Source organism: Silurus aristotelis, assembly GCF_946808225.1.
Source record: "Silurus aristotelis genome assembly, chromosome: 2".
In the NCBI taxonomy this organism is placed as follows: Eukaryota; Metazoa; Chordata; class Actinopteri; order Siluriformes; family Siluridae; genus Silurus; species Silurus aristotelis.
The window spans coordinates 25,768,411-25,782,848 of record NC_139575.1 but is presented as its reverse complement, the minus strand read 5'-3'; the positions used below and the strand labels follow the sequence as shown (position 1 = coordinate 25,782,848).

General features: G+C 38.6%; 1 protein-coding gene across 6 annotated transcripts in view; it reads right to left on the bottom strand.

Annotated features, from left to right (window-relative positions):
- Positions 1-14,438, bottom strand: part of anks1ab (ankyrin repeat and sterile alpha motif domain containing 1Ab) — a 32,976-nt gene that overhangs the window by 7,662 nt on the left and 10,876 nt on the right. For 5 of the 6 annotated variants that reach the window (XR_014532055.1, XM_083533177.1, XM_083533179.1 and 2 more), the window contains exons 3-11: positions 11,425-11,543; positions 11,111-11,209; positions 10,887-11,033; positions 10,554-10,661; positions 6,767-6,937; positions 930-1,055; positions 530-601; positions 301-384; positions 73-210 (exon numbers count right to left, since the gene is read on the bottom strand). Coding sequence is in view for 5 of the 6 variants with exons in the window: in XM_083533177.1 (XP_083389303.1) it covers positions 73-210; positions 301-384; positions 530-601; positions 930-1,055; positions 6,767-6,937; positions 10,554-10,661; positions 10,887-11,033; positions 11,111-11,209; positions 11,425-11,543 (1,064 nt within the window). In the remaining variant the exon portion in view is untranslated. The remainder of the gene's footprint in view (positions 1-72; positions 211-300; positions 385-529; positions 602-929; positions 1,056-6,766; positions 6,938-10,553; positions 10,662-10,886; positions 11,034-11,110; positions 11,210-11,424; positions 11,544-14,438) is intronic. The other variant, XM_083533176.1, reaches the window with a different exon arrangement.

Below are 14,438 nucleotides of genomic sequence, written 5' to 3'. Positions count from 1 at the left end.
AGTGTTACTATTTCAGTATTTAAAAAAAGATGTTTCATTCTGGTATATAATTGTACCTAATGAGAGACTTACCACTTCAACTGTAGTGAAAACATGGCAGAAGTGGTGCCCCGACTTCAGGTCTTTTGTAATGTATGCAAAAGTGCGAAGTTCATCGGGATCCTGAGCTGCACAGGAGATGTTCTGGATCTCATGCTCCGCCACAATAGCCTACAGGGGCCACAATATTCAAACATGAGGGCATTTTTTTACAAACTAAAACATTTTCATTCCAAAGATCTAACTTACACTTCATCCTACCTTAGAGGCTGCATCAATGAACTTGACTCCTTTATAGGTGATTGAGAGGATTATGACAGGGCCTTTCCGGTGATCCTTTGATTTCTGATAAACGAGATGGAAAGAGGCAGCGTAAGTTTATAAGTGTTCTGAATCTGAGCTGGTTAGTTTGAGGTATTTATGCTGCCGTTCTGTATTAGTCCACTGACTTTGACTGTAATGCTGCATTCAGAAAATTATAAATGTATACCCTTATTCTTGCACAGGCTTCCTGTGTTGATTCAATACCTCGGAGGTCTCTGATGATCACAGACCCAAGATACTATAAAGACAAAAATACAGAAATATTTTCAGTGTCATTTAAGTATAAAGTCTTTGCTTTGCCTGTCAGTCCAAATATAGACAACCCACATTTCAAAAGACGGAATTCACAGTATAAAATATATTAGTACATGCATTTATTACATTATTCATAAAGTATATATGCAAATTAAGTATGATATTTTATTTGCACATAAAACAAGATTTAGAGTTTAATCTTTAATCACAGTATTCTGTGGAGTTTTGGGTGGTCTTTGGTTTATTAAATATCTCGTAAACATTTTTTTTTTATGCATACATATGCATACGCTTCTAAAAGAATGACTTACACTAGCTTCATAGCAACAAGCCTCTGTGATGAGCTTGTCAGGATGGTGGTGCCACGTGGAGACAGTGGTGTATGTGGGCTGGCTTGGGTTCCGTCGGGATTCTTTGTTTCGATCTGCATGCCGGTCCTTTATAAACATACCAATAAATGGTAAAACAACACAAAATCCATAACCTTAATAAATAACCTTTTGGGTATTCCTCAATTATTTTACTAACTATGTTAACTTGGTGTACCTATCTAGCCAATGCACACCTTTGAACTTACAATTTTACAAATACTGATGAAACAATGTTTACAACTAAGTAAAGCATTATGGCTATATACAGCTTTAGCAGCATCCTACCAGACATCAGTCTCAAATGGTGCCCAAACCACCTGACTTCTCTTCTCTCTGAGGCTGCATATAGACTTCTATGAATTGTATGCATTATGGATTCAGGATTGGTTAGTTTGCACTAGTTTCAGTGGAAAGAGTATCAATCCCTCCTGCCAACAGAGCATGCCCAGTTTTACTCTCTTGGCTTCCAGGTTGGCTGTGGCATCTTTTGTTGTGCCACTCTGGAGCTGTACTCATAATTAATTGGCAATATGGGTTTTTCAGTGGCTGACGCTAATGATGACTGGCAGCAACACCGTATAGCCAAAAGTTTGTAGACACCTGACCATCACATTTGTATGTCTGACCTGTACATCTTTCCTAAAGTGTTGTCAGAAATTTAAAAGCATACAGTTTCTGGAAGGCTCAAATACAGATGTGATGGTCAGGTGTCCACAAACTTTTGTAGACAAACGCCAAGGAGCACAAAGTGAGGTCCAGGAAGACATGTTTCGCAAACCCCCTGAACAACCTTGAGATGAACAGCAAACGTGTGCCAGGCCTCATTACACTACATCAGTGCCTTTTCTACACTGATGCTTTTGTGGCTGAATAATTTGGAATTGGTGTTTAAAAAGCACATTTGGGTGCGATGATCAGGTTTCAACAACCCTTCGGCTACACTGTACCACAGAACAATATAATTCCATGCATGCAAAGTGAGCAAACCATTAACGATATGCTCGTTAAATTTGACTGCATTACTATAAATAGTCATTTAGATTTACTTTATACTTGAGCTAATCTCTTCAAGTTTGATTTCCAAAATTGGAAATTTGTCTAGTTATTTGTCTCTAATAACACAGAAAAAAAATCAGAAAAATACATGTTCTTATCGACATAGCAGCCTGTATTGCCCAGCCCTATGCTGATCTGCAATATTTTGTATGTGGTAGGGGTTGCATGCATACAATTATTTTACTATTGGACCAGTAAATCAAATATGTAGTCATTTTAACGCGCTTATGTGCAGAAGCTGGCGGCACAACTAAACCCACTGATCAAATGAGAGAGCAGCCTAGTATGGAAACTTCTTATAGCTTAATAATGAAAACGTCCTAGCTTAATGATCAATATAGGGTGCAGTGTCTACAGCAATGCCTTGGATGTTTTGTTATTCTCATCTTCTGCCTCAGTATCACCTAAAAACAAGCCGTCATGCGCCTCTGATTACCAAAACCAGCTGAATAGAAGCTTGAGTTGCATTTGCACACTGGCAAATTCCATTAAAGCAAAAAAGGTAAAAAAAAAAAAAATCTTTTCCCAAAATAATCTTGTGTGGTTGACTGCAGCATTGTTTAAATATTGTCTAAACCTTTACTGTCTTACTGTGTGTGGTATGCACTACAGAGTGTTTACTCACTAAACAATAGAAATCAAACAAATTATACAGAGGCTAGAGTGAACACCGATGGTCTTCTATAAATCGTGGTTAATACAATTGAGTGCAGTAACATTAATGCAATCAATTAAGTAAAATTAATTAACTATTTAAGTGCTAAGAGCTAATACATGCTTATTTCTCTGGGAACCCCAATGCTGGTGCTTTCTCTGAGGCATGTCATTGTGCTTGAAGGCAGTATGCGCTAGCAGCAGTGAATAAATGTGTGGGCTCAAACACTTTTTTTTAATTGGCCAGGCTTACATGATGATTATCTTACAATGCTTGATATCAGACTAATTAATCAAATTGGCTAAACATTTGGTAGGCTTCTACAATCCACATACTATTAACATGATGATGATGATAGGAATGGTTAGTGACCAGTAAACAGAAACCTGCTTCTACATCCACACCACAGACTGGTATAGAAGCTGTACCACTGCTTATGCTAGGTTATTTTTTTTACCACAAAATGGTATTGAAACTCTACCACTGCTTTTGGTAACTTTCCAATCCCACATTACACACTACACTGAGAGTTTTACTTCCTGAGATTTGAACCCTCAATTAGTATCCACTGCCTGAAGCCTATCTACTGTGAGAAATCTAGAATACAAATAAATCACATTGCTGATAAAGTTTGATCCTGGAAACCTTATGCGGATGTAAAGAAAAGTAATCTATTCAATTTTAACCTAAAACACCTACTCAGACTCTTTGCCTATGAGACAAGATTTGCCCAGACTAAGACTATCCCTCACATACTTGTCCAACATTCATTGTTTCACCCTGTAAGTTGTAAATCCATAATATTGTTATACATCACCATTTTGGGTTTAACACATGGGTGGCCAACTTGCTAGAGATTTACACACCAGTTACACACCATTTACATATACCATTTGCAACACCAGCCGCAGACCAAAGAAGGATGTACATTTCATAGTTTAAGATTCCAGTAATTGGCCACATTTCTACACATTGCTAACGACTATTACTACTGTATCAGTACAGCAAACTTAAACTGTTGACCAGAACGTCTTCATGAAAGTGTAAACTATTTAAAATTTAATTTTTTTGCCAAGCCAGTCAACTGTCTCACATTGGGACAATTCAACTTAACATAATTTGATTATTATGGATAAATTAATATCCAAGCAAATAGATGTACACTATTTTATACTTAATATGGCAATTCATGTGACATTACATAAGGAGGTCTAGTCAGCCTTAAACAGGACCACAAAATCTAGACGTTTTCTCTCCCTATAAATTTAAAAGATTATCAGATTCTATCGTTGAATATTTTTTTTTAATCGATTCAAATTACCATATATGTTTGGGTGATTTGGGACAGATTTTAAAATACAGTAAGTTTAAAAAAGTAGAAAAAGCATTTTATGGACATTTGAATGAATGCATGGCACACCTAGTGTTAAATGATGGATTGATGAATTTTGTGAGCAAATGACTACCGTGTTTCCCCCAAAAAAATAAGAAAATAAGTCTTATATAAATTTTTTGTCTTGTCTCATATTTTCATGTACAACAATCTACCGGTACATTTAATTATGTATGGTACAAAAATCTATATATTATCCACTTCATTCACCAGCTTGGGTATATACATATACTTAGAGTATTTATAATTTATATTACCAGTATTATATCAATATTATATTTATTACTATAATAATAATTATTATATATTAATATTTTATAATTCAATATTATTATATATTATATATAATATTATCAATATTATTATATAATAATTAAATTTATTGTCTGTTGCAACAGACCTACGGTTCTACCATAAATGCCGGCTAACGATCTTAACTAGGGCTTATTTTCGGGTAGGGCTTATATTATGCGCACCTTGCAAAATCATGCTAAAGCTTATTTTCAGGGTATATCTTATTTTTGGGGAAACATGGTAGGGTTTTTGTGAAGCAAAGCAGTGGAATAACAAAAGGTACATTACCTACTACTTCTAGGTATGCGATGATTTTTACTTAGTTTGCTGTACTTTTTCTTTCAGTTTGATATCAATGTTTTGGTTGTTTGTTGTCTATTATCTGTCTATGCCTGTTGTTGATGTGACCTATTACCTTTTCCTGGCTTGTTCGCTATGACCTTAGCACTGTCCTCAATCCTGCACTTACATCAGCCTGTATGTGGTTCAACACCAAAATTAAAAATTGTTAAATGCAAAAACAATAAAAAATAAATGCATAAACAAACAAACAAACAAACAAATAAACAAAAATTGAGCTTTCATGTTATGGATTATTCTTTTCTCTGTTTCTGCTATTTATACTCAACAACAAACAAACAAACAAACAAACAAACAAACAAATAAATAAATAAAAAGGACACAGGCATACCATCCAATGATTTGAAGGTATTCCTCAGCCCTTTTTTCATCCAATGGCTTTTGTAAATAAAAATGTTAAGAAGATAATTAGCAGACCTGAAGGCATCTTGGATGAAAGGCCTATTAGACCTGATAAGAACAGAAGAAATTCATCTTTATTCTGATTAGGGTCAGTGTGGATCCTGGCAACACTAGGAATAAGGCAGGAATGCACCGAGGATGGAAATACATTTCATTTCAGAGCACCATGCACACACATTCACACTCATTTATTGACCATCAGGGGTAATCTACATACTGGCAATCTTAATACTGTTTCTTGTTAAGTGGGAGGAAACTGGTGAACCCAGGAGGAACCCATGCAGGCACAGGTAAAACATGTAAACACCACACCAGCGATGTACCCAAGTACAAATATATCAAAAGGAAAAATTGCAAGAAAGAGCATCAATCTGAGACTAGATCTGAGTAAGCAAGAGTTGTTTTTTTTTTTATACTTTTCTGTGGCATCAATTTGTAGGACCACAAATTAAATTTTGGTATATCCTTACTAACTGCCTGGGCAAGAACTTTGAATGCATATGTTTATATTTTGGAAATTTGGAAACTTTTTCCTTTAAAATATCACTGAAAGGTACAAAAACATGCATTAATCTAACTAAGATCTGTTATTAAATGATCTACAAATACATCATGCTGGCAATGCTACTTTTAGATTCTTAGATACGTAAACAAATATGAATAAATTCAGATGAAATACATAATGTGTCCTAAATAATCCCACTGATTTTTTTTTTTTAGAAGGTTTGCATGTGAGTGGGATGTTTTTACTTTCATGTGATGCAGGCATGAGCCAACTTCATCAACATAACAGGAATAGTAACTGCATTCTTTAAAAACTGGCCCAAAAGTGTACTTTATGTAATGGTCCACAGATCCATATAGCCCACACAGACTAAATACAGTCCAGAAGGCAGCATGTATCTGCAGTATTTTTTCGAAAACAACATTTCATTTATTTAGAAATATATTTACTTGTACATTAATGATATACATTTTTTTTACTCTTTAAATAAACATTCTACAATCATGTGCATGATCTTTCTGGAAAGTAACAATCCCAAATAATTCCCTGATTAGGGCAAGGAACCCTTTGTTTTGAAATAATCACCTCCCTAGATTTCTCAGCCATACTCTTTAACTGAGACTAATTATGTACTCGAGAGAATTAGTTGACGCTGAGAAACTGTATAAGTTCTACTTCTTCTTATTTGTTGTAATAAAAAAAATCTTATTAAAAATGTTCTAGAACACACATACTTCTGGTTCATATCCAAATAATGACAGAGCTCCAAATATTTGGAGCACTAAACAGATAATTCAAAAAAATTGGCGCTGCGTTACACCTTTAGCTCCACAGGAAACTCAGGATAGAATGGGACTCCTGCAGGTGTGATGTGGCAGTCCTAGCTCCTGCACCACCATGATACCCAGAACAACAAATACTGTATTATTCTAAAAATAATCCTAATGTTGTCTACTTTAAGCAGAACCGTGTCAAGTTGGAACATTAACGAAAAGAGAGAAAGTCAGAGCGAATTGTCATTAATGCTAAAAAAAAGTGCTATATCACATCTACACTGGGAACAAAAGTAAACATTTTTTGCACAATCTTGTACCACCATTAAACAGACTCACATATGAGCGTGGCCTCTCACTGTAGGAGCGGAGGGAGACACTGCACTCCTGATCCTGCCCTCTGCCTCTTCTTCCAAAATCCCCCAGTGGCAGTAGCGTGTCCATGGAGCGACTCGTATACTGGTCCATGTAACCAAGAGGCGCTGTGTTCTGAGATAAGAGGTCTTGAATCTACACACAGATAATTACACAGATAAATACACACCAAATATTAGGTAAACAACACATTATTAGGTACACCAACCTTGGTGCAGTTTGTACACTGCATCAATTTTTCATCAATCACTATACAATACTGTATAAGTAAACAATTCTCAATTTAGCACTTTTACTGATGTGTATAAAACCTGACCTGTTAGTGTCATCTGTATATACCATATATTTTAGAAACTCTGCCTATAATTCACACACTTAAGGGAGACTGAAACTACTCATGACTAACAACTTGATAGAGTGAAATAGCAGAAAATAATATACACTACCAAATACAAACAAGCAACAACACCAGAGTCAAAGGGGGAAGGGATTCGCCCACTGGTTAAGGTATTGGACTTTGAACCAGAAGGTTGTGAGGTTGTGAAATCCCAGCACCACCAAACCAAGCTGCCACTGCTTGGCCCATTAAAGCAAGGTCCTTAAGCTTCAACTTTTCGAATGTAATTGTTAGTCGCTCTGGATAACTAATAACTAAACTGTCAAATGCCATTCATGTAAATGTAAATATAGCACACAAAAGTCAGAAACCTATTTTACCAGTAGAGAATAAAATGACAGAACAACTGAAAACATCAACACCCCTGTTAAAACTGTGGGTCATTGAGTTTGAAATGTTTTACCAAAACACATTTATTTTTTTATTTTGTACTTTTTTTTTTGAAGTATCTAGGTTTTTACAAATATAAACATATTTTAGGGGGAAAAAACAAGTAAAAAGTAATAAGCTGGTTACATAAGTGTGCACACCCTTTGACTAATTTGTTTATTATTCTTTGAAAGTACCTTTATGCTAAAAATACAGCATTACCCATTTTCTGGGGAGAAATCAGCCAACCTAGCACATTTTGATTTGGTAATGTTATTCCATTCTTCCTCGCAAAAATGCTTCAGACCTTTTAAAGTGCAAGGGGGATCTCCTGTAACTTGTGTTATTTCACAAGTTATTTTGACACTTAGTCCAAACCATTAATAATCAACTTCTGAAGCCATTCCTTTGCTGACTGGAATGTGTGCCTTGCATCATTACTGCGAATTTAGTTTGCTAATTATTGTGAAGTGTGTTAATTGCCATTAAAGGTGGAACAAGGTCTGCTATGGTTAATTCTGGTTTCCTGGTTTTTCAATGGCTTAAGCCTGGAATTTTAGGTGGGTAGACTTTTTATATCCAAGATTTATAGCAGCTGTACCTGATAAATTGGACAGGTGCATGCAGGTATATGTTTGGTATTAATTCATTGTATGTAGTAATAGCATTACTGTAAACCCAGCCATTAGGGCTGCACAAACCAGTGTACTCTTAGTGCCTGTCCTAAGCCTGGATAAATGGGGAGGGTTGCGTTAGGAAGGGCATCCAGCGTAAAACATGTGCCAAATCAAATATGTGGATCACGAATCAGAATTTCAACCCAGATCGGTCGAGGCCCGTGTTACCAACAACCTCCACAGATATTGTTAGCCAACAGGGTACCGGTGGAAATTGGGCTACTGTTGGGCGAAGGAGGAGAAGGAAAAAAGGAAGACATCTACAGAGACAGCAGGGAAAGGAGAAGTGTAGGGGAGTGGAGGTTAGAGTTGGTACTTTAAATGTTGGTACTATGACTGGTAAAGGGAGAGAGGTAGCTGATATGATGGAGAGGGGAAAGGTAGATATGTTGTGTGTTCAGGAGACCAAGTGGAAAGGGATTAATGCCAGGAACATTAGAGGTGGGTTTAAACTGTTCTAGAGAGTTTCTGATGAACATGAAGCTGGAAGTTAAAGAATTATTGATAAATGTCCTTGGTGCTTATGCTCCACAAGTGGGTTGTGAAATAGAGGAAAAAGAAAACTTTTTGAAGTGAGTTAGATGAAGTGGTAGAAGGTGTACACAGGAAAGAAATATTGGTGATTTGAGCAGATTTCAATTGGCATGTTGGTGAAGGGAACAGAGGTGATAAGGAGGTGATGGGTAGGTATGGCCTTAAGGAGAGGAATGTGCAACGGTAGATGGTTGTAGATTTTGATTAAAAAAAATGGAATTGGCAGTGGTAAATACTTATTTTAAGAAGAACGAGAAGCATAGGGTGACGTATAAGAGTGGAGGAAGGTACACACAGGTGAACTATGTTCTATGTGGGAGATGCAACCTGAAGGAGACTGTGAGGTGTTGGCAGGGGACAGTGTAGCTAGACAGCATCGGATGGTAGTCTGTAGGATGGTTTTGGAAGTGAAGAAGAAGAGGAGGGAGTGAGGCCTGAAAGAAGAATAAGATAGTGGAAACTAAAGGAGGAAGACTTTAGTGTAAGGTTCAGGGAAGAGGTCAGACAGGGGTCGGTGGTGGTGAAGAAGTGCTGGACGATTGGGCAACTACTGCAGGAGTGATAAGGGAGACAGATAGAAAGATACTTGGTGTGACATCTGGAAATAGAAAGACAAAGAGACGTGGTGTTGGAATGAGAAAGGGCAGGAAAGCATAAGGAGAAAGAGGTTATCAAAACAGAATTGGGATCAGCAGAGAGATGAGGAAGTGAGAGCAGCGATTAAGAGGATAAAGAGTGAAAAGTCAGTTGGACCAGATGACATACCAGTAGAAGCATGGAGATGTTTAGGAGAGATGGCAGTGGAGTTTTTAACAAGATTGTTTAACAAGATTTTGGAAGGTAAGAGGATGCCTGAGGAATGGAGAAGGAGTGTGCTGGTACCGATCTTTAAGAATAAGAGAGCTGTGCAGACCTGCAGTAACTACAGGGGAATAACGTTGATCAGTCAGACCATGAAGTTATGGGAAAGATTGGTGGAAGCCAGGCTGAGAGAAGAGATGACAATCTGTGAGCAACAGTATGGTTTCATGCTGAGGAAGAGCACCACAGATGCCTTATTTGCTTTAAGAATGTTGATGGAGAAGTATAAAGAAGGTCAGAAGGAGTTGCATTGTGTGTTTGTGTATTTAGAGAAGGTATATGACAGAGTGCCAAGAGAGGAGCTGTGGTATTGTATGAGGAAGTCAGGTGAGGCAGAGAAGTATGTGAGGGTGGTGCAGGACATGTATGAGGACAGTGTGACAGCAGTGAAGTGTGCAGTAGTAACGACAGACTGGTTCAAGGTGAAGGTGGGATTGCATCAAGGATCGGCTCTGAGCGGAGCTAGAGGTAGCAGAGTTGAAGATGCTGAGATTTTCATTGGAAGTGACGAGAATAGACAGGATAAGAAATGAGTTTATAAGAGGAACCACACATGTAGGACATTCTGGAGAAAAGGTGAGAGAGCCTAGATTGAGATGGTTTGGACATGGGATATATCGGTAGGAGAAGTCTGAGAATGGGAAGGCCAAGGAGGAGGTTTATGGAGGTGGTGAGGGAAGACATGCAGGTAGTTGGTCTGAAAGAGGCAGATTTAGAGGACAGGGTAGTATGGAGACAAATATGCCACACTGTAGCGACCCCTAAAGGGAGCAGCCAGAAAAAAAGCAATACTGTAACATTTACATAAGCATTTCTCAGGATTTCATGCTAAGAGTATTGTGTTGGGTCAACAAGGGTTTCCGAGTTGTGGAATGTTGTTTGCACTGACTAAAATCTAAAACATGTAAATTACTTTAAACTGGGAGAAGTTGTTGGACTTTGAAGGTGCTTCCTCATAGGGCCGCTCTGCGATGGAAGCAATTATTCTCTTCCTGTGGCCAAGAAGGCCAATTTTTAACACCTAGAAAACACAGGACACAAATTACATCAGGCCTAGTATTACTCAGTCAAATCCAGACCAATGTAAAAATATCAAAAAGTTCACAAACCATTATTGACCAAAATAATTATAGACGGTCAGATATAAGTAGAAAATGTATCTTTATAATGTTATTTTTAAAATCTGCATCCAAAAAATAATGTGTAAGCTACAACTAAGTTAGAGGGAAATGTAAACCACTGTTACATTGACAATCTCCAACTCCCACAGATTCTTCACACACTCAAGTGTGCGATAGCCACTGGATAAAAAGTTGTGGAGATACTCCCCGAGACCTAGATTGTCCAGCCAGGAGGCCAGCGAGGTACTGCCATCACAACCCAGAGCTTTCACCTAAAGATTAAAATATTTACGAATAACGTTGAATAATTAGCAAACATTCCAACTTTATGTAAAATTATAAATGGTACCTTTGGTAGACTCTTTGCTGCATGAAGAATTTTCTTCCTGTGACCGGGGTCAGTGATGCCAATTTCTCTAAGGTCTTCATCTTCCATTACATTACTGCCCTGCACATTTTTAAAAAATCCAATTTGTTAAACTAAATTACATCTGTGTAACTTAACCAGTTATTTCAAAGATGATTAATTTATTTCTGTTATTAAACTAATTTAATTATTCAGTCATAGTGATGAATTGTTGTTGATTGATCAGTCACCAAGATCTACATCAATGGTATTTATGTTCATTCGTGCAACTAGTCAGATGGACATTAGGGACTCACCATAAAGCGCAGGTCATCAAATCCATTTAGAAGCAGCTTACTCTCATACTGAGGAAAGCCCACGTGTTCCAACCACTCCCCCACTGATTGCTCCAGCACACGGCTTCCTGCAGCATCTGCTGAGAGAGGGAGGCGTTTGAGCAATGAGAAGCCATTCAGCCGGTAGCAGCGGCACTCAGAGGCCGAGACATGGCACTGCCACATCATCTTTGGCCAGCAGAGCCACGGACAACAGCAGCAGCACGGCACGATCCAGGCTTGGTTGAGGGGCCACCAAAAGCAGGGGCCCGCAAAAACAGAGATGAAAAGGAGCCCTTGTTGTTGGATGGAGGGCAAAGGAGGTAGAGATCTGTAGGTAGTCCTTTTTGAAGAGTAGCTTCAAGGAAGCAAGTCCAGTCTCGAAAGATAATTTGGCATTGTCCATCTAAAGCGAAGAAATATAGAGGGGCAATGCATACATAGTTCACTCCTTTTTACTTGATTCTAACTATTTGGTCTTAAAGGGGAGAGGGTTAGTGTTGTGAATGGAAGATCAGAATGTGCTCAGGGAACCTTGCGCTGCAGCAAGATCATCACACCCACAGTGAGCTACAAAGAGGCAGCAAACTCCTTGATATGCACATGTTCTTTTCTTAGAAGCAACAACCTTCTAGATTGCAAGTCTCAAGCAAACCTATCTGGTGGTCTGTTAAACAATGAAAAAATGTCTTTTTCTGTGACAGAGGACTTTGCGTTATCCAAAAAAAAATTTTATTAATGCATTTTCCTACATACTATTATCTGTCTATTATCAGACGGAATGCTCTAAAAATCACTGGGTAATGATGTAATTGAGCTACATTGCCAAATGCCTAGAGACATGATACTATTTGCATTATGTCTGCTCATCTTGAAGATGAAATCCATGTCACATTTCCCATCGATTCATCATTCCATAATCAATTAAAAACCTTTCAGTGTTGCATATATAGGCAATGCCAAATTAGCCAGCTCCCGATGACGACTGCTTTCTCTTCACTGCAATCCAAATGCTACTGGTCCTTCTTGGCTTATATGCACTCCGGTGGTCTAGCATGCCAGAGCAGAGCACATCATCAAAGCAGGCAGAGGCAAACCATGATCCAGCAGAATGCAGGTGAGCTTGAATGATAGACAGATAGCCCCATTAGAAAACCTTGCAGGTGGTTTCTTCTCTTCCCCTGAGCTCTGTCCTTGCCTGTCGTTCCTAAAGGTGCTGCTCTTGGGACCAGGCTTAGCTGCATCCCCAATTCAGGTGGCGCACAGTCCCAATGGCAGCTGCAATCACCACTCACAAAGCAAAACATCCAGATGATACACTCCTCCTCCCGAAACCCCCCAGCAGCTCTGTCCTTCCTTGGCTGCAGTAAACAATCCCTTGCTGTGGAAGTGCCCTCATCCTAATCCTGTTTTTGCAATTGTGTTTCCCCTGTTCCTTCTCTTGCTTCTTTTGTGAGCATTCCTTCTTGCCTCTCTTCTTTGCGCTCTCTCATTGACACTGACTTGTCTGCAAGCACTGCAGGGCTGCCATATGCTGGTGATGCTGTGTGCCGCTGCACAGCATATACACGTTCTATCCCCCCCCCTCCCTTTCCTTTACTGTCTCTCTGTTTCTCACACACGCTTCCTCTCACAGTCATTCTCTCTCTTTTCCACAATCAATCCCCAACCCCTCTCTCCTTCTCTCTCAGTGCCCCCCTCTCTCTCTTTCCACTCACCATGCTGATTAAAATTGCACGCAGGCACTCTGATCTTGCTGGTGCAGAAAGGACATCATCAGAGGCAGAAGCAAAAGATAGACAAAACCCAAATCACAAACGAGCACGCCAGGATCAGCCGGAGAATAGAGAAAAAACAAGGGGAGTAATGTTGAGGTTATTTGTTTCTGCCCCAATGCACACTTAAGTGCTTCCAGGGTTTGTGCACTGTCCCTATGAAAAATTAAACCACCACCAAGCCATACACCATGGTACAGTACTAAGGGGAATTACATCTATGAACATTACACTGTGCCTCTGAGTGCTGAGGCTGTATGTTAAATCTTAAAGTCAGCAAAATGGACAAGCAACACACACATGCACAAGCACACACACACAGACACACAGACACAGACACAGACACACACACACACACACACACACACACACACACACACACACACACACACACACACACACACACATTTGTCTTTCTATCCAGTCCTTTGAGGAGCTTCCTTTGACATAGGTTCTAATGCAGCTAATTAAAGCTATGCCAATACCTTTGCTTAACCCTAACTGTAACACCACACACACACACACACACACACACACACACACACACACACACACACACGCACAACGATTTTGCGTGTCATCCTTGCGCAGGGGCCATGCTAATCTTCTCTGTATCGTTCCAATTTTAGTATATGTGCTGCCGTAGCTTCAAGCATAACCTCTACTGACCATGCTCACTTCCAGGTCACTTTCTGAACTTTCTGTATTATGTGACCCTTGACTAATCATTTTAACTTTGCTTGTTTGTATTTGCCTTTAGGTCTGTAAATGTTAGCGGTATAAAAAAAACATTCCCTATTTAATGACACTGTGAATTGGATATTAAAACCTCTGCATACAAATCTTACAATTTAAAGTTTCTACTGTTAAAGAAGACTTTGGCTATGGATCCAGTGCTGGTTGGATTCAGGTACCGGGAGCTCATGCTAAACAATTTCCACATTTTTAGTCTATAGTGAAGAAATTGAGTTGAGTTACCACGGCAGTGCAATTTTCTTGACAGAGATCTTCAATTGTTTTATTTATTTATCTTGTCCAATTATAGTGTTCTGTAATGATATAAGCCCTATATAGATTTGAAGGTCAATTAGGTAGTACAGGAACCACATCATGGTTATGTTTATGATAACAAGTTTCTTCATAATCTGTTTTTTTCTGGCAAATTTTGACCAAATAAAAACACCAAAAGTCATGGATTACTCAAGTCCTCACATACTAAAC